We start from the raw sequence: 24,425 nt of genomic DNA, 5'->3' as shown, positions 1-24,425 counted from the left end.
AAAATATTTAAAATATACATGCACTAATCTAAACACACATTTCATGCATCACATACATAAAATAATAAACTAGGTAGTATGGTTATGACCTCCTAACGCGTAAGAATTAAATAAACTACTTTATTACAATTCTTTAACCCACGAGCAAACTTCAAAAGTTTCTCCATCGAAATCATCTTTTGGCGTTCTCTTCTCTTCAATTTGAGCATTTACATTATTTAACATTTAAATAAAATAAATAAAAGCAAATCATGACACGCAGGTCGTATTTAAATAAAATAAATCACGACACGCAGGCCGTATTTAAATAAATCAACAAACGCCGAAAACTAAGGTCATAACCATATACCATGAAATAAATAATAATAACTATTTATAATTATTTAAAACAATTTTAGAATCAATCAAGATTTGGAAACAATATTTTGACCGCGATATATTTCATATAAAATTGATTCGTATATATCTCCTTTTGAAACTATTTTCAAAGTCAATCGGGTCATATCCAAATAAAATTGAAATATGCAAATTTTAGGACCAAATCTAAAAGATCATATCTGATTTTGATACTTTTTCAAAATCATGATACTTTTAAAATAGAAATAAATTATATTAATATCATGCAAATCTTTTAAATAAATTCAAAAGATCAAATATGATATTGAAACTATTTCAAATCATGATCTTCTAAATTCAATATCACATTGGGATCATTTATTACCTTTTTCAAACAACTTTTGAAAAACAATCAAAAGGTAGAATTTTTATTTACTTAATTATAGTAACATTGACACTCAATAATTATTATAATTAAATATGCATTATTTGGGTGACCAATTTGTTTCCAAAACAAATTATGGTGCCAAAATTAAGCAAATATTTTATTACTAAATTCAAAATCATATATGATATTGAAACTCTTTCAAAATCATCATATTTTAAATTTACTACCTTTCTCCAATTGAATAAATTAATTAAACATAAATAGTTTCTAGGATTGTTTGTTTAGCATGAACAACCGGATCTTTGATGCTTTACCAGATTCGGATATCGAAGCTCAATCTCACGAATTGTTCAAAGTCACAACAATCTTCTTGAAAACAATTGATCAACCATAATAATACAACTCTTGTATAGTTAGGTACCCTAATACGACAATCAAACATCAATAGTTTTAACAATTGTTTGTTCAGTATGGACAACCGGATCTTTGATGCTTCACCAGAATCGGATATTCGGATATCGAAGCTCAATCTCACGAATTGTCTACAAATTCACAATCAATTTCATAAAACCTATTGAACGAATGGCATCATCAATATATTACATATAATGATGTTGTATTAGAATCATATATCACATATATGATATTGATCAATCAATTTTAATTAATTCTTATTATTTAAATAATAAAATATCAACACTTAATATTCTTATCGTTATTACCGGATTTGCATTCCATCAATATGCTAGTTAAATGGATTTCTCTTATTTGAAAGAATAAAACCATATCCACTTAAATATTTGATTAGTAAAATCACGGTTTCTTATTTGTCCCACAAACATGACCTTTTGATTTGCTAAAAATATTATTATTTTGATTTGAATCAAATTCAAGCCATTCAAACATATGCATATGGCTACCCGTGATGTCAACACTTTGACAGCTACTAGATTTTGAATCAAATTCACACGCTAGTAACATATTTTTGAATAAATCACAATTACGGTTACTTGGAATCGTGCACGGATTAATTAATCAAGTTCACAACATTAACACGAAAGGATAACACAATATTTGAATCACATATTCAGGAACTCTTAAATCGTGCAATCCAATATGGCAAAGTAATTTGAACTAATGATTTAATCATAACCAAAAGCTCTGATACCACTGTAGGGATTTTGAGAGAGGTTTTTCAAAAATTTTAATCCTCTTTGCGGAAGAAATCCCATTAAAACGGATCTTGATTAAATCATTAATCACAAATCAAACAGAAACTTAAACACTTTAAGATTCATGTGTTTACCTCTTGAAGAGCAGAACCTTTGTAGCAGAAATCTTTCTCATCACGAGCAAAGCAAAGCAGCGATGCCTCTACTCAGTCCACACGAACAGAACTTCTCCGATGACCGGTGCTAGCCAATTCCAACGAAGATTCAGAGAGAACAAGGTTTAGAGAGCGGCGGCTAGGGTTTCACAACTGTTGTGAATTAGGTTAAGCACTCACAAAAAGTTAGTAATGCTTCAACACAAGGGTTCTATTTATAGAATCACTTGTGTGGACAACAAGACAACACTTAAATACACCGTACCTTACGGTGAACCGCGTTTCTCTATTTTTGGTAAATTAAATAATAAAATCATATTTAATTATTTAATTAATAATAAGTCTCACTTATTATTTTATAAATAAGTCTCACTTATTATTTTATAAATAAGTCTTACTTATTTATTTCTCTCATCTATCTGTCCTTTGTGTGTGACCCTATAGGTTCCCGTAACGTTGACAATAATATTAAATCACATATTTAATATTATAAACAGTGAGCGGTATCTAGCAACACATCACTGCTACCCAAGTGACGAGAATGTCATGTGATCTGACGAAACCTTTCTGTGATAATGATCATGTGTATAATTACCCTTTTGCCCTCATGTCTATATTGAACACAAGGCATAGACCGTGTCATCCTTGTCTTGTTCAATATTGGGCCCGTAGACATTTCTCCTGTTATGTAGGAGGGACAAATTCCATCTAGGTCACTCATGTCCCTCAACATGATTCATGGAGTAACCATCAACCAACTTTATAGTCATCCTGTTACGGACAACGTTTGAATGGTGACAAAGCACTCGACTCCAACATCTAGGGTACATAGTGGTTTCAGGTCGAAGGGTGGAATACACCACTATCACTATGAGAATATCTTATGACACTTTTCATAACTTTTATTATGTAGTATTCTCATGGCGGATCAATCCAATATAAATATTACTCCTAATATTTATATCTTTGTGAAGACTTGATAACTCTTTATCCATGATCTGTGAGATGTGATCATCAGTCTACCTACATAATAGTCTTTATGCTTTAATGATATCCCACTTCTCAATAAAGCTTGACTACAGATACTTTGAGAATAGTTTCCTTATGTTTAATGGGGTCTCACAGTTAAGTTATACTTAATGTTCCATTAAACGGACTAACTATTGTAGGGACTTTATTATTTTGAAACAAAACAAAATCAATAAAGAAATGCCTTGTTATTATATATTCACAATATATATTTATATCAATATCATGATACAAAACCAAACTCAATCAATATAGATTGGCTATTAGGGCTTATTCCAACAGTGTCATTGTTAGCTTTTATTTATATACCATTTTCACATGTGTTAATATTTTTCATGATGTCATTATACCAAAAAAGTTCTATGATCCAAGTTTCCTTATAGGGTGTATTAGGAAGATTTTGATTGCAACATTGTCAAGGATAGTCACTAAAACAAGTCAGCATATACCTTCTATTGCTAATGTTCTTGCATGGTCAATTTTATGTATCAATGTCAAGGGTTACTTCAAGAAATGGACTAAAAATTTTACTAATAGATGAAGGTGTTTGCATTGATAATACTTTGAATGTAATGTTTAAAGAAATTTTCAGAAATGTGTAGACACGGAAACTTCTATTATTCTTAAATTATGACATTTGAATATTAAGTTGGAATTATACGATGTATTTTTGTTTTTCCAAAATATATTTACATCGTATATCGGGTGAAAAGTCTAATTATATTTATTTTTCCAAATAGGCAATACAAATTTGAAAGAGGCTCCAAAGTTTTATCTCATTCATTTGTTAAGTCAAATAAACGAATGGCGGAAAATCAAAATATGAGCAAGTGTTTCTCATTCCAAATATAACAAAATCCATAATTAGTTAATTACCACACACAAACGATTGGACCAAGATTATTGCATGCTCCTATATAAGTCTTGGTAGTATGACATTGTTTTTCATCACAAAGGGAAATAAAAATCAGACCAATAAACCACCATCAACAAACAACAATAAATAAAAAAATAAAATGGCAAGATTATTTACTGTCGTTGCTCTCATTGTCTCAGCCTTTTGCTTCGCATCTGTCTTGGCTGCACCAAACGATGCTTCCAGAAAAGATCAAATTTTCTTTGTTAATGGCCAGATCTACTGTGATCCATGCGCCTTCCAATTGCAGTCAAGGCTGAGCAAACCCCTAAAAGGTAAATAACAACAATATTATCACACAACTTATATTTTCTAACCCATAATTTATCATCATATATATGTATATACTATTAATATATCATTAATGCTTCAATTTTTTTGAAATGAATATAGAAATTAGAGACGGCAACCATAAAATTGATCGCCAAAACTAGCATCTTTGACATTTAACGACAAAATTAAAGATGAGTTTAATTTTATTTTTTATTTTTGTCTCTGAATTTTCGTTGTTATTTCAATTAGCTCGGATTCTTGACGGTCTAAAAAAAAAATCTTAATCAAATGATGTGCAAGTGTTAAAGTGACTTTTGAGTGCACTAAGGGAGATAAAAATGTGACATTTGTGAAGGAGAGTACCACCGACAAAGATGGTTTCTACAACATTAAAGTACAGGGTTATCATGAGGAAGAGGTTTGCATGGTGAAACCCGTAAATACAAAGGGTACATGTACAACATTTATGGAGAACAACATCATTGTCCCGACCAAGATGGAGGGTGTCGTTCGCGTGGTTCGTGTTGTTAAACCCCTTGCATTCAGGACCAAGACAATTGATGAGGAATGTTACAAGCTTGCCAATGAGTTGGGTTTGGACAAGATTGATGATAATTGATTGTTTAAACAATCATTCAACTTATTCATTAATCGTAAACGAAAAATAAAATAAAAGCCACTTAATGTTGTGAAAATTCTATTGGCACAATTGACCTGTATATGTTTAAATTATTATTTCTCTGCAAAAATGTGTTGTTGGTTATTATGTGTAACTATACAAACTCATGTTCATTGTATGCTCAATTGGTTGAATTATGCTATGATGTTTTTGAATTATGAAGAGAACCATGTTTAATTGATGTTGTTGTTGCTAAGTGATATTGTTGTTGGTGATTTATGACTTGGGTATTCATAATTCATGAATTGATGATGATAAATGAGTTATTGTTGTTGAAATGGGTTGATTGATGAATTGTGTTCAAATGACCATTGTTTTCATGTTGATTATTTCTATTAAAGCGATTAAACACGCGAATAAAACATATATTCAAGAAATAGACGCTACGTCATCACACAAATTCCAAAACAACATACATGTATAAAAATCTCAACAGTCGCAGCGGATTATAAATCATATAATTCAATTTTTTTTTTTTTTTAAACTAGTGAGGTGCAGGTACTCACCAAAATATTTACCAAAAAAAGATTGTTACAAAAAGAGAAGGGGGGGTCATGCCTGACCTTCTCAACCAAAAGAAAATCTGTAACTAGGTAACCCTAGTCTGTTGTGTACATACGCTTCTCTAACTTCCAAAGGCAAAGTGTAAAAATACTGAAAAGAGGTTGGAGATAAACCTATATGAGCTAACCTATCTGCACAGACATTCCCCCCCCCCCCCTATATATGTGGGACACAATGAAATTAATACTCTCAATATATTTCAAACAGTTAAACCACCTGTTTCTTATATGCCAAGGAACTATATCTTTGTTTTTGAAAGCAAGAACTGATATCAAAGAATCAGTTTCCAACCATAAAAATTTGTAATTTCTCTGTTGAGCTATTTCCAATGTTCTCATTATGCCACAAAGCTCAGCAAAAAGAGAGTTACCACCGAGCAAATTCTCAGCAAATCCTCCAAGAAACTGACCTTTACAATTTCTGAATATTCCACCGCATGAGGATGCAACTGTAGTGGCAGCACCATCACAATTAGCTTTAATCCAATTCAGAAAATGGGGACTCCAAAATATTTCTTTGACCATGCTAGAAGGAGGGGGATTGATCTTACAATTGAGAGCTTTTAAAATTGAAAACCCAATCATTGATGAACTACCAGATAACCTTGACTTGCTTGTAGATAAGGAAACACCAAAGATAATGTTTGATACTGCAGTTCTCCATGGTATAATTTTGTTGTTGAATCTAGCAGAGTTCCTGGAGAACCAAATAGCATTGAAGATGAATATTAAAGCAGCTTTAACAATCAACTGACAATGAGGAGACCAACCTCTATTGCATAGGTTCCAGACATCCTCAATATCAGAAAACTGAATTGTTAATTGAATGATAGATTCAAACCATCTCCATAATTGCATTGAGTAGGAGCAGTGAAAGAATAAATGAGAAGTAGAGTCTTCATGCTTGCCACAAAGATTGCAGATGGAGGCCAAACTACAACCTCTGTGCTTAAGGTTTCCATCACAAGGTAATTTGTCATTCATTATTCTCCAAACCAGAAGGGACTTGGAGGGGGGATGTGTTGAGACCAAATAATCTTTGCCCAATTTAAAGGCTGATATTGATGAGCTTTGAACTGGTATGCTTCTTTGAGGGATAAGGAGCCTAAGGTTGTTGTCTTCCACACCAATTCATCTTGTTTATCTTGAGCATCAATTGTTACTTGTTGAATAATGTGGGGCAATTGAGGAAAATTATTGATGAAATCTTGATTAAAATTCCATTGGGAATAAGTAATGAACTCTGAAACTCTAGTGTTAATGTCAATGTTGTCAGCAGGCACTTGATTAACAAAAGGTTCCCCACACCAAGAATCAGTCCAAAACCTAATGTCTTCACCATTTCCAAGAAGCCAAGAAGAGTTTTCCATAATAACACCATATTCTGTTTTGATGCTTGACCAAATAGAGGAAAAAATATGGTGGTTAATAACTTTCCCATTTCTGATCACTCTGTTAGTTAAAAGGGAGGCCCAACTTTGTTTAGATTGCAACATGTTCCAGCATAACTTCAAGTTTGATGCTGAGTTTAGCTGGATAAGAGATCTAATCCCCAATCCTCCTTGATCAAAAGGCCTGCATAACTTTTTCCATGCCACAGTCACCAGTTTCCTTTTTGAAGTATCCCCTGACCAAATAAAGTTCCTGATGCTTTTCTCCAAATCCTTGAGCAGTGATGTTGGCCAATTATACACAGTAATGGAATGAGTAAGTATACTTTGAATGACTGATTTAACCATTTGAACTCTTCCTGCAATGGATAACAAAGATGCTTTCCAGGTTGATAGCTTTGCTCTAATCTTGTCAACTATTGGCTGCAAATGTCTGACTTTTGGTTTGCCTTTGAAAATAGGGATACCAAGATATGTGAATGGTAAAGTACCATGTTTGAATCCAATAATGTTGATGAGTTGATTCAATCTAGAAACAGAAATTGAACCAGCAAAAACAGTTGATTTGTTTGGATTGACCATTTGCCCTGACTCTTGTGCATATTTAGTAAACAGATCTACCAGAGCTTCCACACAAGACCTTTTACCTTTACAAAACACCATATATCATCAGCATATAAAGCATGAGAAGGTACCTTATATCTTCTTGTTCCATTCATTTGTTCCAGCTTGCCTTGCTCCACAAGTTTGCTCAAACTCCTGCTAAGAACATCTTCTGCTATGCAGAAAAGAAGAGGAGACGGAGGGTCTCCCTGCCTGACCCCCCTTGAACATTTGAAATATCCTTGTTGTGTGCCATTGATATTGATTGAGATGGTTGCAGAGTGAAGAATGGCTATGATCCAATCACAAAATTTTTCACTGAACCCAAATTTCCTGAGAACTTTAAGTAAAAAGCTCCACTCCAAAGTGTCAAAAGCTTTATTGATGTCCACTTTTAAAGCGAGATTCCCACCATAAGCTCTCTTATCCATCAGATTGATTGCTTCGGATGCTAAACAGACACAATCTTTAATGTTCCTTCCTTGTATGAACCCTCTTTGCTCCTCAGAAATGATAATTGGCATGATTTGAGCTAACCTATCAGCTATAATTTTAGAAATGATCTTGAACTTGAAGTTTGCCATAGCTATAGGTCTAAATTGATCCATAGTGTCTGCATTTGTAGTTTTTGGAATGAGTACCATTGTGTTGGCATTGTAATTGGGAAGAATCCAACCTGTGTTGAAAAATTGCAAGACTGCATTGATGACATCCTCATTGATAATATCCCAATAAGTTTGAAAAAAACTAGCTCCAAATCCATCTGGCCCTGGAGCACTATCGGAGTTTAGAGAGAAAACAACACATTTAATCTCTTCACGTGTTGGAATCATGGTTAAAATGTTGTTGACTTCTGCAGTAATCATTTCAGGAATTGCATCTTCCACCAAAGCATTATCCTGCAAAAAAGAGTTAGTACAAAAAACATTTTGAAAATAATTAACAGCATGAGAGGCAATCTGGTCAGGTTCAGTGATCAAATTATCTCCATCTTTGATTCTAGTGATCAATTTAGTGGTATTTTTAATCTTTGTGACTCTATGGAAATATGCAGTATTCCTGTCACCTTCTAAATGCCATCTAACTTTAGATTTCTCCAACCAAAATAGTTCTTCTTTGTTCAGGGCTAAGTCAAGGTCATGTTGTGCTTGTTTTTCTTCTTGAACAAGTAACTCTGTGTGGCCAAGTGTTTGGATTTGGGCATGGACGGTTTGAAGGGAGGCTTCGGTGGTTTTGACTAAATCATGAATATTGCCAAAAACTTCTTTATTCCAACACTTCAACCTGATATATCAAAAATATATCAATCTAAAATTCTCCAAGTCCCAACAATGGACAAATCTCCAACATAAATAAAATCCAACAGACTATCTAGGGTAAACACAAAAGACACCTAGATCAGAGCCATCCTAGACTCTAAGACACGATGGCGGAGATAGCTCCCACTATCCAATTAAGCAACCACGACCAACTGACCAAACAACTAATCATGTACAACGTCTACCCATCCATACAGACAGGTAGGCGGTCAAAACCACTGGGGTTAGCATTACATCATCATAATCCACATAACAGATAAACATGAATAATTAAATCAAGTATCATATCATTAATCAAGAATAAATAATTTCCATATATACATTCTTATCACAATTCCAAATCCCAAAGGCAAGTATTTGAAAAACACACTTAGCACCAACATTCATCATTCATATGCTCAAAAAAGACTCATGTCAAATGATATGTGCCTAAACCGACACATATATGCATGTGGTACCAAATCACCTCAAGGTCGTCACCCATGATGTAACAAACACATCATATGTAAGATTTCACACCCGTCTTACATTATCACCGAAGTAAAAGAGCACGTCCCTTTTACAACCACAAGACTCAGCATGACTATGATGCATGGACATACAAGCAAAGACTCGACAATGCAACATCACCTCAAATAATCACAACAATGTAAAGGATAACTTCCAATTGTATTGATCATCTCAACAACATTTGCATTATGAAGTATTTACGTCCACACAACAATCAAGTCATAATTCATTTAAGAGTCATCATCACATTATCACCAAACATCAATGATCTTCAATATCATTCAACTTCAACTACATCATATAGTTTCACCATTCCAATATTTCTCATATTATAAGTAAAGAGAAAACAAAACACCTCATGATAAATATCATATCCAACATCTATAATTCATCACACACCTTCAATTAGTCATATAAGGCTAGTCACAAAAGGTCATAAGACAATTGGCTAAAAAGAATAGTTTCCGGTAAAATTCATATCAAGTAGCAAATGGCTAATATTGATAATTTCCAAGATAAAATAATTTATTCAAGTTTGAAAACTCACAAGATATTCTTAATCACTCATGTAGTCATGAGCTTAAGCCACTTACAAACTATTGGACATTAGTTCAAAGAATAGCTTAAGTTCGTATGAGAAAACTCAAGTTCACATTTTCCAGATTCCCACCCGAAATTCAAGTTTGACATGATTAAGACAATTAACCAACATTACAAGCCTTGTCTAAGTCTATAGGAACTGTAGGCTCAACTTGTAACCTTAGTTAGTTCACAAAAGTTCGTTTCGACAAAATCCGACATTTCCCAAAATTTCAAGTTTCAACCCAAAATGAAGAATTCCAAATTTGAATGAGCAAAACATGTTCCAATAGGATTAGGGGTTCAAACAGATTTTAAACAAGTTGAAAGAATCATTTTACAAAGCTCGGATTGGCCTCCTAAGACCCGAAACTAAAAATCAAGAAGTGCTGGAAAAAGGCAATTCGCTTAAGCGAACGGGTTTCAGTAGCTATCAGGTTTGCTCTCTTATGGGTCGCTTGCGGCTCGCTTAAGCGACCTGGCTTATGAACGCTCGCTTACGCGTTCGCTTAAGCCACCGTTCATAATTCTGGAGAAAAATGTTACCGGTTTCAACCCTTTTTCACTCAAATTCCCCAATTTTGATCCCCTAGTGCCCAAATGTGTTTCTAGAGTTTGTTTATAGGTCAATACACTAAAAGGGTTCCCAAAGACACAATCAACATGAAAACAATGGTCAGTTGAACCTAATTCATCAATCAACCCATTTCAACAACAACAACTCATTTATCATCATCAATTCATGAATTATGAATACCCAAGCCATGAATCACCAACAACAATATCACTTAGCAACAACAACTTTTGAGTTGTTCTTTAATCATGCTTTTACTATAAATAATGCCTCAAATGTAAGATTTCTACTCTTATTAATCCAGTTAATGCATTTCAATCCTTTGTAGTATCATTTCAATTTTTGCTGTTAAAATAAAATTTTCAATTTCTTCCCTCTCTAACTCTCTTTCAATTCCAATTTTCAATTTTGCTGTTTTTTTTTGTCAAGGAAATGTATTTCTGTTGGTTTTATTATTCTCCATATCAATCACTGCTATCACTCTTATGTCTACAATTTTTTTGGTCAAGGAAATGTATTTGTGTTGGTTTTATTTTTCTCCATATCAATCACTACTATCACTCTTATGTCTACAATTTTGGCAAGGAATATAACTGAAAAAGGTCATGTTTACAGTGGAGAAAATGGAGTAAAAGTTACAAGGTGGTTGAATTTGTACATGGGAACCACACACTTAAATTTATAATTTTTCTAAGCATGTTCTGCCTTTTGTTCATTATGTTGATGGACCTGCAGATCATTTTGGTGCTTGGCCATGGAAAACGTGGCAGGCCTCAGTATCTTATTAAGGGTTGAAACATTAGATCGATACTTTATTCTTAGTCTTTAAGTTACATTGACTAATGTAACTTTAAATGTATTAATGTAAATTCAATTGTATTATACAACATATTTAACATTAGATCTATAATGTAGTATACTTTATTCTTATTCTTATATATTATAGTAAATACAACCTCCTTTCAAAAAAAAAAAATACAATATGTTCGACGCACTGGTCAAAGATCTAAAGTGGGAGAACAATGTTTTCCGATTTGATCCCATCTGAAAGAAGTGTCTCATTGGGATATGAAATCAATATACAACTTTTTGTGATGATGACTATATACATATCCTAATTAATCTTTGGAGGTGGTCCTTTGGAGATGCTTATTTAAAAGACAATGGAATAGAAGTCAAGAGCTCGCCAACAATATTGGAAAATTAAGTCCTCCAATTTGTGAAGAGTTTGTCAAGTCACCATAAGTTTTGATAGATAGAGATGGCATCAACCCGTCATATTTTTAATTTGTGTCATTGTTAGCTTTTATATATATACCATTTTCACATGTGTTAATATTTTTCATGATGTCATTATACCAAAAAAGTTCTATGATCCAAGTTTCCTTATAGGGTGTATTAGGAAGATTTTGATTGCAACATTGTCAAGGATAGTCACTAAAACAAGTCAGCATATACCTTCTATTGCTAATGTTCTTGCATGGTCAATTTTATGTATCAATGGCAAGGGTTACTTCAAGAAATGGACTAAAAATTTTACTAACAGATGAAGGTGTTTGCATTGATAATACTTTGAATGTAATGTTTAAAGAAATTTTCAGAAATGTGTAGACACGGAAACTTCTATTATTCTTAAATTTAAAGTTATGACATTTGAATATTAAGTTGGAATTATACGATGTATTTTTGTTTTTCCAAAATATATTTACATCGTATATCGGGTGAAAAGTCTAGTTATATTTATTTTTCCAAATAGGCAATACAAATTTGAAAGAGGCTCCAAAGTTTTATCTCATTCATTTGTTAAGTCAAATAAACCAATGGCGGAAAATCAAAATATGAGCAAGTGTTTCTCATTCCAAATATAACAAACTCCATAATTAGTTAATTACCACACACAAACGATTGGACCAAGATTATTGCATGCTCCTATATAAGTCTTGGTAGTATCACATTGTTTTTCATCACAAAGGGAAATAAAAATCAGACCAATAAACCACCATCAACAAACAACAATAAATAAACAAATTAAATGTCAAGATTATTTACTGTCGTTGCTCTCATTGTCTCAGCCTTTTGCTTCGCATCTGTCTTGGCTGCACCAAACGATGCTTCCAGAAAAGATCAAATTTTCTTTGTTAATGGCCAGATCTACTGTGATCCATGCGCCTTCCAATTGCAGTCAAGGCTGAGCAAACCCCTAAAAGGTAAATAACAACAATATTATCACACAACTTATATTTTCTAACCCATAATTTATCATCACATATATGTATATACTATTAATATATCATTAATGCTTCAATTTTTTTGAAATGAATATAGAAATTAGAGACGGCAACCATAAAATTGATCGCCAAAACTAGCATCTTTGACATTTAACGACAAAATTAAAGATGAGTTTAATTTTATATTTTATTTTTGTCTCTGAATTTTCGTTGTTATTTCAATTAGCTCGGATTCTTGACGGTCTAAAAAAAAATCTTAATCAAATGATGTGCAGGTGTTAAAGTGACTTTTGAGTGCACTAAGGGAGAGAAAAATGTGACATTTGTGAAGGAGAGTACCACCGACAAAGATGGTTTCTACAACATTAAAGTACACGGTTATCATGAGGAAGAGGTTTGCATGGTGAAACCCGTAAATACAAAGGGTACATGTACAACATTTATGGAGAACAACATCATTGTCCCCACCAAGATGGAGGGTGTCGTTCGCGTGGTTCGTGTTGTTAAACCCCTTGCATTCGGGACCAAGACAATTGATGAGGAATGTTACAAGCTTGCCAATGAGTTGGGTTTGGACAAGATTGATGATAATTGATTGTTTAAACAATCATTCAACTTATTCATTAATCGTAAACAAAAAATAAAATAAAAGCTACTTAATGTTGTGAAAATTCTATTGGCACAATTGACCTGTATATGTTTAAATTATTATTTCTCTGCAAAAATGTGTTGTTGGTTATTATGTGTAACTATACAAACTCATGTTCATTGTATGCTCAATTGGTTGAATTATGCTATGATGTTTTTGAATTATGAAGAGAACCATGTTTAATTGATGTTGTTGTTGCTAAGTGATATTGTTGTTGGTGATTTATGATTTGGGTATTCATAATTCATGAATTGATGATGATAAATGAGTTATTGTTGTTGAAATGGGTTGATTGATGAATTGTGTTCAAATGACCATTGTTTTCATGTTGATTATTTCTATTAAAGCGATTAAACACGCGAATAATACATATATTCAAGAAATAGACGCTACGTCATCACACAAATTCCAAAACAACATGCATGTATAAAAATCTCAACAGTCGCAGCAGATTATAAATCATATAATTCAAAATATACATGCCATGATATCAAAAATATATCAATCTAAAATTCTCCAAGTCCCAACAATGGACAAATCTCCAACATAAATAAAATCCAACAGACTATCTAGGGTAAACACAAAAGACACCTAGATCAGAGCCATCCTAGACTCTAAGACACGATGGCGGAGATAGCTCCCACTATCCAATTAAGCAACCACGACCAACTGACCAAACAACTAATCATGTACAACGTCTACCCATCCATACAGACAGGTAGGCGGTCAAAACCACTGGGGTTAGCATTACATCATCATAATCCACATAACAGATAAACATGAATAATTAAATCAAGTATCATATCATTAATCAAGAATAAATAATTTCCATATATACATTCTTATCACAATTCCAAATCCCAAAGGCAAGTATTTGAAAAACACACTTAGCACCAACATTCATCATTCATATGCTCAAAAAAGACTCATGTCAAATGATATGTGCCTAAACCGACACATATATGCATGTGGTACCAAATCACCTCAAGGTCGTCACCCATGATGTAACAAACACATCATATGTAAGATTTCACACCCGTCTTACATTATCACCGAAGTAAAAGAGCACGTCCCTTTTACAACCACAAGACTCAGCATGACTATGATGCATGGACATACAAGCAAAGACTCGACAATGCAACATCACCTCAAATAATCACAACAATGTAAAGGATAACTTCCAATTGTATTGATCATCTCAACAACATTTGCATTATGAAGTATTTACGTCCACACAACAATCAAGTCATAATTCATTTAAGAGTCATCATCACATTATCACCAAACATCAATGATCTTCAATATCATTCAACATCAACTACATCATATAGTTTCACCATTCCAATATTTCTCATATTATAAGTAAAGAGAAAACAAAACACCTCATGATAAATATCATATCCAACATCTATAATTCATCACACACCTTCAATTAGTCATATAAGGCTAGTCACAAAAGGTCATAAGACAATTGGCTAAAAAGAATAGTTTCCGGTAAAATTCATATCAAGTAGCAAATGGCTAACATTGATAATTTCCAAGATAAAATAATTTATTCAAGTTTGAAAACTCACAAGATATTCTTAATCACTCATGTAGTCATGAGCTTAAGCCACTTACAAACTATTGGACATTAGTTCAAAGAATAGCTTAAGTTCGTATGAGAAAACTCAAGTTCACATTTTCCACATTCCCACCCGAAATTCAAGTTTGACATGATTAAGACAATTAACCAACATTACAAGCCTTGTCTAAGTCTATAGGAACTGTAGGCTCAACTTGTAACCTTAGTTAGTTCACAAAAGTTCGTTTCGACAAAATCCGACATTTCCCAAAATTTCAAGTTTCAACCCAAAATGAAGAATTCCAAATTTGAATGAGCAAAACATGTTCCAATAGGATTAGGGGTTCAAACAGATTTTAAACAAGTTGAAAGAATCATTTTACAAAGCTCGGATTGGCCTCCTAAGACCCGAAACCAAAAATCAAGAAGTACTGGAAAAAGGCAATTCGCTTAAGCGAACGGGTTCCAGTAGCTATCAGGTTTGCTTTATGGGTCGCTTGCGGCTCGCTTAAGCGACCTGGCTTATGAACGCTCGCTTACGCATTCGCTTAAGCCACCGTTCATAATTCTGGAGAAAAATGTTACCGGTTTCAACCCTTTTTCACTCAAATTCCCCAATTTTGATCCCCTAGTGCCCAAATGTGTTTCTAGAGTTTGTTTATAGGTCAATACACTAAAAGGGTTCCCAAAGACACAATCAACATGAAAACAATGGTCAGTTGAACCTAATTCATCAATCAACCCATTTCAACAACAACAACTCATTTATCATCATCAATTCATGAATTATGAATACCCAAGCCATGAATCACCAACAACAATATCACTTAGCAACAACAACTTTTGAGTTGTTCTTTAATCATGCTTTTACTATAAATAATGCCTCAAATGTAAGATTTCTACTCTTATTAATCCAGTTAAAGCATTTCAATCCTTTGTAGTATCATTTCAATTTTTGCTGTTAAAATAAAATTTTCAATTTCTTCCCTCTCTAACTCTCTTTCAATTCCAATTTTCAATTTTGCTGTTTTTTTTTGTCAAGGAAATGTATTTCTGTTGGTTTTATTATTCTCCATATCAATCACTGCTATCACTCTTATGTCTACAATTTTTTTGGTCAAGGAAATGTATTTGTGTTGGTTTTATTTTTCTCCATATCAATCACTACTATCACTCTTATGTCTACAATTTTGGCAAGGAATATAACTGAAAAAGGTCATGTTTACAGTGGAGAAAATGGAGTAAAAGTTACAAGGTGGTTGAATTTGTACATGGGAACCACACACTTAAATTTATAATTTTTCTAAGCATGTTCTGCCTTTTGTTCATTATGTTGATGGACCTGCAGATCATTTTGGTGCTTGGCCATGGAAAACGTGGCAGGCCTCAGTATCTTATTAAGGGTTGAAACATTAGATCGATACTTTATTCTTAGTCTTTAAATTACATTGACTAATGTAACTTTAAATGTATTAATGTAAATTCAATTGTATTATACAACATATTTAACATTAGATCTATAATGTAGTATACTTTATTCTTATTCTTATATATTATAGTAAATACAACCTCCTTTCAAAAAAAAAAAAATACAATATGTTCGACGCACTGGTCAAAGATCTAAAGTGGGAGAACAATGTTTTCCGATTTGATCCCATCTGAAAGAAGTGTCTCATTGGGATATGAAATCAATATACAACTTTTTGTGATGATGACTATATACATATCCTAATTAATATTTGGAGGTGGTCCTTTGGAGATGCTTATTTAGAAGACAATGGAATAGAAGTCAAGAGCTCGCCAACAATATTGGAAAATTAAGTCCTCCAATTTGTGAAGAGTTTGTCAAGTCACCATAAGTTTTGATAGATAGAGATGGCATCAACCCGTCATATTTTTAATTTGTGTCATTGTTAGCTTTTATATATATACCATTTTCACATGTGTTAATATTTTTCATGATGTCATTATACCAAAAAAGTTCTATGATCCAAGTTTCCTTATAGGGTGTATTAGGAAGATTTTGATTGCAACATTGTCAAGGATAGTCACTAAAACAAGTCAGCATATACCTTCTATTGCTAATGTTCTTGCATGGTCAATTTTATGTATCAATGTCAAGGGTTACTTCAAGAAATGGACTAAAAATTTTACTAACAGATGAAGGTGTTTGCATTGATAATACTTTGAATGTAATGTTTAAAGAAATTTTCAGAAATGTGTAGACACGGAAACTTCTATTATTCTTAAATTTAAAGTTATGACATTTGAATATTAAGTTGGAATTATACGATGTATTTTTGTTTTTCCAAAATATATTTACATCGTATATCGGGTGAAAAGTCTAGTTATATTTATTTTTCCAAATAGGCAATACAAATTTGAAAGAGGCTCCAAAGTTTTATCTCATTCATTTGTTAAGTCAAATAAACCAATGGCGGAAAATCAAAATATGAGCAAGTGTTTCTCATTCCAAATATAACAAACTCCATAATTAGTTAATTACCACACACAAACGATTGGACCAAGATTATTGCATGCTCCTATATAAGTCTTGGTAGTATCACATTGTTTTTCATCACAAAGGGAAATAAAAATCAGACCAATAAACCACCATCAACAAACAACAATAAATAAACAAATAAAATGGCAAGATTATTTACTGTCGTTGCTCTCATTGTCTCAGCCTTTTGCTTCGCATCTGTCTTGGCTGCACCAAACGATGCTTCCAGAAAAGATCAAATTTTCTTTGTTAATGGCCAGATCTACTGTGATCCATGCGCCTTCCAATTGCAGTCAAGGCTGAGCAAACCCCTAAAAGGTAAATAACAACAATATTATCACACAACATATATTTTCTAACCCATAATTTATCATCATATATATGTATATACTATTAATATATCATTAATGCTTCAATTTTTTTGAAATGAATATAGAAATTAGAGACGGCAACCATAAAATTGATCGCCAAAACTAGCATCTTTGACATTTAACGACAAAATTAAAGATGAGTTTAATTTTATTTTTTATTTTTGTCTCTGAATTTTCGTTGTTATTTCAATTAGCTCGGATTCTTGACGGACAAAAAAAAAAATCTTAATCAAATGATGTGCAGGTGTTAAAGTGACTTTTGAGTGCACTAAGGGAGAGAAAAATGTGACATTTGTGAAGGAGAGTACCACCGACAAAGATGGTTTCTACAACATTAAAGTACACGGTTATCATGAGGAAGAGGTTTGCATGGTGAAACCCGTAAATACAAAGGGTACATGTACAACATTTATGGAGAACAACATCATTGTCCCCACCAAGATGGAGGGTGTCGTTCGCGTGGTTCGTGTTGTTAAACCCCTTGCATTCAGGACCAAGACAATTGATGAGGAATGTTACAAGCTTGCCAATGAGTTGGGTTTGGACAAGATTGATGATAATTGATTGTTTAAACAATCATTCAACTTATTCATTAATCGTAAATAAAAAATAAAATAAAAGCCACTTAATGTTGTGAAAATTCTATTGGCACAATTGACCTGTATATGTTTAAATTATTATTTCTCTGCAAAAATGTGTTGTTGGTTATTATGTGTAACTATACAAACTCATGTTCATTGTATGCTCAATTGGTTGAATTATGCTATGATGTTTTTGAATTATGAAGAGAACCATGTTTAATTGATGTTGTTGTTGCTAAGTGATATTGTTGTTGGTGATTTATGATTTGGGTATTCATAATTCATGAATTGATGATGATAAATGAGTTATTGTTGTTGAAATGGGTTGATTGATGAATTGTGTTCAAATGACCATTGTTTTCATGTTGATTATTTCTATTAAAGCGATTAAACACGCGAATAATACATATATTCAAGAAATAGACGCTACGTCATCACACAAATTCCAAAACAACATGCATGTATAAAAATCTCAACAGTCGCAGCAGATTATAAATCATATAATTCAAAATATACATGCCATGATATCAAAAATATATCAATCTAAAATTCTCCAAGTCCCAACAATGGACAAATCTCCAACATAAATAAAATCAAACAGACTATCTAGGGTAAACACAAAAGACACCTAGATCAGAGCCATCCTAGACTCTAAGACACGATGGCGGAGATAGCTCCCACTATCCAATTAAGCAACCACGACCAACTCACCAAACAACTAATCATGTACAACGTCTACCCATCCATACAGACAGGTAGGCGGTCAAAACCACTGGGGTTAGCATTACATCATCATAATCCACATAACAGATAAACATGAATAATTAAATCAAGTATCATATCATTAATCAAGAATAAATAATTTCCATATATACATTCTTATCACAATTCCAAATCCCAAAGGCAAGTATTTGAAAAACACACTTAGCACCAACATTCATCATTCATATGCTCAAAAAAGACTCATGTCAAATGATATGCGCCTAAACCGACACATATATGCATGTGGTACCAAATCACCTCAAGGTCGTCACCCATGATGTATCAAACACATCATATGTAAGATTTCTTACCCGTCTTACATTATCACCGAAATAAAAGAGCACGTCCCTTTTACAACCACAAGACTCAGCATGACTATGATGCATGGACATACAAGCAAAGACTCGACAATGCAACATCACCTCAAATAATCACAACAATGTAAAGGATAACTTCCAATTGTATTGATCATCTCAACAACATTTGCATTATGAAGTATTTACGTCCACACAACAATCAAGTCATAATTCATTTTAGAGTCATCATCACATTATCACCAAACATCAATGATCTTCAATATCATTCAACATCAACTACATCATATAGTTTCACCATTCCAATATTTCTCATATTATAAGTAAAGAGAAAACAAAACACCTCATGATAAATATCATATCCAACATCTATAATTCATCACACACCTTCAATTAGTCATATAAGGCTAGTCACGAAAGGTCATAAGACAATTGGCTAAAAAGAATAGTTTCCGGTAAAATTCATATCAAGTAGCAAATGGCTAACATTGATAATTTCCAAGATAAAATAATTTATTCAAGTTTGAAAACTCACAAGATATTCTTAATCACTCATGTAGTCATGAGCTTAAGCCACTTACAAACTATTGGACATTAGTTCAAAGAATAGCTTAAGTTCGTATGAGAAAACTCAAGTTCACATTTTCCACATTCCCACCCGAAATTCAAGTTTGACATGATTAAGACAATTAACCAACATTACAAGCCTTGTCTAAGTCTATAGGAACTGTAGGCTCAACTTGTAACCTTAGTTAGTTCACAAAAGTTCGTTTCGACAAAATCCGACATTTCCCAAAATTTCAAGTTTCAACCCAAAATGAAGAATTCCAAATTTGAATGAGCAAAACATGTTCCAATAGGATTAGGGGTTCAAACAGATTTTAAACAAGTTGAAAGAATCATTTTACAAAGCTCGGATTGGCCTCCTAAGACCCGAAACCAAAAATCAAGAAGTACTGGAAAAAGGCAATTCGCTTAAGCGAACGGGTTCCAGTAGCTATCAGGTTTGCTTTATGGGTCGCTTGCGGCTCGCTTAAGCGACCTGGCTTATGAATGCTCGCTTACGCGTTCGCTTAAGCCACCGTTCATAATTCTGGAGAAAAATGTTACCGGTTTCAACCCTTTTTCACTCAAATTCCCCAATTTTGATCCCGTAGTGCCCAAATGTGTTTCCAGAGTTTGTTTATAGGTCAATACACTAAAAGGGTTCCCAAAGACACAATCAACATGAAAACAATGGTCAGTTGAAAGGGGCCATAATCTGGTCGACGTGTATATGAGTATATTACATTTCCCTACTTTTATTATTTATATAGTAATACAAAAAAAAAAAAAAAAAGAAACCCAGTTACTTCAAATTCTCATATTGAGTTAGTGATTGTTTTATCACATCGAAGTTTTTATGCATTTTTATCTTACTTGAGTGCTGATTTTGTTTTCAGATTCTTACTATTTGAAAGCTTGTTAAGTTATCATTAAATACTCATATTGTTATTTGATTTGTGTGTACTTTTGAGGCTTGGTACTAATATGCCTAAGGTTAAGTATGATTATTAGATTAAGTTTGAAATACTTCTTGTTATCGGACATGATTATTCTTGAGTTAATATCGATCTATAAATTTTAGATATAACATAAAACTTAAAAGTTGTCTTATTTTCTTGTGATCTTTTTTTTACATCAAATTTTACATAATTTGACATGAAGCATTAAATATTTTATTTTTAATTTAATTCAAAATAATTTTTCTCATTGTGGTCAATGGGTACACACTAATATAATTTAATATAAATAGAAAAACTTAACTTCAATATATTTATTTAACTAAAACACTCAATAACATTTATTTATTCATGCGAAGAAATATTTATTTAAGTTATGACAATAGAACACTCAAAATATTTATCTATCTAAAACAATCATTAATTTTATTTTTTTTTGTCAAGTAGCCTAGTGACTATAATTCAACTTTTTCAATGTGAATAAGTGGGATGTCCGGAGTTCGAACCCCGACCCCTGCCAACTGAGCTATGTTCACGGGAGCAACAATCATTAATTTTAATAATATTTATTTATTTATACAAAGAAATATGAAATACACTCATTAATATTTATTTATTTAATATCAAAATATTTATTTCAAAACTATTACAAAAACATTTATATTTATATTTATATTTATATTTATATTTATATTTATATTTATATTTATATTTATATTTATATTTTGCATATCCCTACCAGCTGAGTTAAACTTACAAGGACAGTTAATATATGCAAGGCCAAAGGTTCAAATCCCAGCCACCACAAAAAATAAATATGAAATATACTAATTAATAATCTCCGACCACCACAAAGAAAAAATAATATAAAATATACTAATTAATATATTTGACTAGAAAAACTAATTTAATAATATGTTTGACTAGAAAAACTCTATAAATAGCTTATCGTTGTCAATGTATTTTTTCATTCATCATTCAAGAGAACATGGCAACCGGCATAAACCGTGTGCAGTTTTTCATTTATGTTCTATGCATTGTTTATGTTTTGTGTTCAGGTAGCAAATTTCGTTTTTCTATATTTATTTTTTTATGTACTTTTCTTTAGAATTCTAATACAATCATCTCTACTCAACAAAAATGAAATTAAAATTATGTTCTAACATTGAGAATAATGTTTTTCATAAAAATATGTACAATGTTTGACATGTTTAAAAGGTACTTGAAAAAAGTCATATTCAATGAACATTAGTATGCATTAGTCACTTCTATTAGATTCAAATCATTCTTCTTCTGATATGTTAATATAATATTTGTTGGTATATTTCCTAAAAAGAAATAAAAAATTGTTGGTATATGTAGAATGATCCATAGTCAAACTTGTTGTATACAAAAAATAAAATAATAATAATTGTTAAATTTTATATAAATTTATGAATTTTAAATTTGTGCTTGTAATTTTTCACATCATTCTATTGATTGTAGGAGGAGCAGCAGGGTATATAATACCTCCTCCAAGCGTTCATTGCATTCCCAGAATGTCATGTCCAAGTAACATACAAATGTGTCTTGATTATTGTGAAGAAAGGGGCTTCTCCACTGGTATTGGTAAATGTGTAAGAGAGGATTTATGTTGTTGCATCAGATAATTGTAGTACCTTGTCAAAGTATATCTTCACACAGTCTTTTTGACTGGTGGAAAATAAATACAATGATTCAGTTTTAAATCATATGTTTACTAATAAATTACTTATCGCTTTGATCTGTAAAACAATTTTATACTCAGATATAATCTAATCCTCTGAAAGATGATAAAGTTTACTCCTTAAATTCTTAAATATTTGTTACAGTCAACTACTTTACCAAAATGTCTTTTTTACACACATCTCCAAATCAATATTACTCGTTCCGTTTTAAAATGAATATCGTTTAAAAAAAATTCATACATGTTAAAAAATACATTAATTAAAAACAAAAGATGTTATGTTACCAAATTATCTTAATCAAATACTATACTTTGTAAGTAGTGTATATAATATTAATTGAAGGATAGGAAAAATTATTATTTCATTGGAAACTGAAAGTGACTTCATTTTGAAACAATTTTATTTTGCTAAAATGACACTCATTTTAAAACGGATTGAATATTTAGGTACATTCACATGAAATCAACAAAATTAAAAGAGTCCTTCAAAATAAATTAAAAAGAGAAGCAAACTAAATGATATCAATTATGTAACTAAATTATTTGTGTTTAATTTTGTTGATTTCCTATCAGGTCCCCATATAATATTAATTTGGGTAAGTGCTCAAGAAAAAATTTCTCCTACGGTACATATCCAATAGATAATTTTGATTATTAATATGTTTAATTATTATAATAAAAATTTTATAATTTGATAATATTTATTGAGACAAATCAAATATCTTATATGCTAATATTTGTATTTTATCTTAAAAAAATATTTATGTTTTTATATTAATTAAATCAATATGGATAAAATAAGTTATGCGAATAAGGCACATGGTAAAACTGCAACATGTATTTAAAAACGGATGGAGTGTGCACGCACACACATACACACGAATACAACGCAATTTGAATACTAATAGTTTCAATGCAAAAATAAAGTGTCTATATGTGTATTTTATCTGTGCATTCTCAATTGGTGATTGAAATATTTTTATGTGTTTATATTTATGAAAATATATGAGATATTATGTTCGTATTTGCAGAAAACATATGAGATACTCCTTCCCTCCCACAATGAGAACTCTAATTGGACCATTTTACATATGCTAAGAAAAAAATTATAAAAATGAAAGAGAAAATATAACTTTTATTAAATTATTCTTATCAAATAGGGGTATAATTGGAAAAAAAAAAGTAATTAATATTGGAATAAAAGTTAAAAAGATATGTCATTTTGAGATATGTAGAAAAGTCTCATTATAAACTTTTAGAGTTCATTTGATCATAACATGTATTAAAGAGATATACAAAAACATTGAAATACTTTGGCGATGAAAACACTATTCATCACCATCTCTAATTGAATTGCCTCTCATTTCATCGCACCTTATCGACCACCACACGACATGCCCTTCTCACCCAATCACACCAAATCGACCACCACACCACCACCCTCACCCAAACACATCAAATCTACCACCACACCACCACCCTCACCCTATACACACACAAAATCAGTAATCCTATTCTTAACCCACTCCTCCAAATCACTCCAAAATACCACTCATGTTTTGTCCCCTTTTACCACCATTGGATGTACTAATAACCGTTGTCCTGCATAATGAAAATACGACCAAAATGGCCAACAATCCTTTTATCACCCCCTTGAAGTTCATAAATGAGTCCAATCCTTCATCAAACACAACAAAACACAAATCGAAACCTATACTTGTAACACCCTATTTTCCAACGATAAACATTAAATAATAAT

General features: G+C 32.0%; 3 protein-coding genes and 1 long non-coding RNA gene across 4 annotated transcripts; all 4 read left to right on the top strand.

Annotated features, from left to right (window-relative positions):
• The first annotated feature begins 4,096 nt into the window (after window positions 1–4,096).
• On the top strand, window positions 4,097–4,888 carry LOC25480998 (olee1-like protein). The gene is made up of 2 exons (XM_024774296.1): window positions 4,097–4,271; window positions 4,569–4,888. The coding sequence occupies exons 1-2, from the start codon at window positions 4,097–4,099 to the stop codon at window positions 4,886–4,888; spliced, it is 495 nt and encodes a 164-aa protein (XP_024630064.1).
• Window positions 4,889–12,519: 7,631 nt separating this feature from the next.
• On the top strand, window positions 12,520–13,310 carry LOC120578400 (olee1-like protein). Its single transcript, XM_039831092.1, has 2 exons — window positions 12,520–12,694; window positions 12,991–13,310. The coding sequence occupies exons 1-2, from the start codon at window positions 12,520–12,522 to the stop codon at window positions 13,308–13,310; spliced, it is 495 nt and encodes a 164-aa protein (XP_039687026.1).
• Window positions 13,311–17,574: 4,264 nt separating this feature from the next.
• On the top strand, window positions 17,575–18,366 carry LOC25481414 (olee1-like protein). The gene is made up of 2 exons (XM_013586100.2): window positions 17,575–17,749; window positions 18,047–18,366. The coding sequence occupies exons 1-2, from the start codon at window positions 17,575–17,577 to the stop codon at window positions 18,364–18,366; spliced, it is 495 nt and encodes a 164-aa protein (XP_013441554.2).
• Window positions 18,367–21,948: 3,582 nt separating this feature from the next.
• Window positions 21,949–22,693, top strand: LOC120578083 (uncharacterized). Its single transcript, XR_005644017.1, has 2 exons — window positions 21,949–22,019; window positions 22,447–22,693. It is a non-coding gene; the product is annotated as an uncharacterized lncRNA (long non-coding RNA).
• Window positions 22,694–24,425: the final 1,732 nt, after the last annotated feature.

The sequence above is a fragment of the Medicago truncatula genome, chromosome 2 (genome assembly GCF_003473485.1).
Source record: "Medicago truncatula cultivar Jemalong A17 chromosome 2, MtrunA17r5.0-ANR, whole genome shotgun sequence".
Taxonomy (NCBI): Eukaryota; Viridiplantae; Streptophyta; class Magnoliopsida; order Fabales; family Fabaceae; genus Medicago; species Medicago truncatula.
Note: the sequence above shows the minus strand (reverse complement) of the source record. Positions and strands in the feature narration are given on the sequence as shown.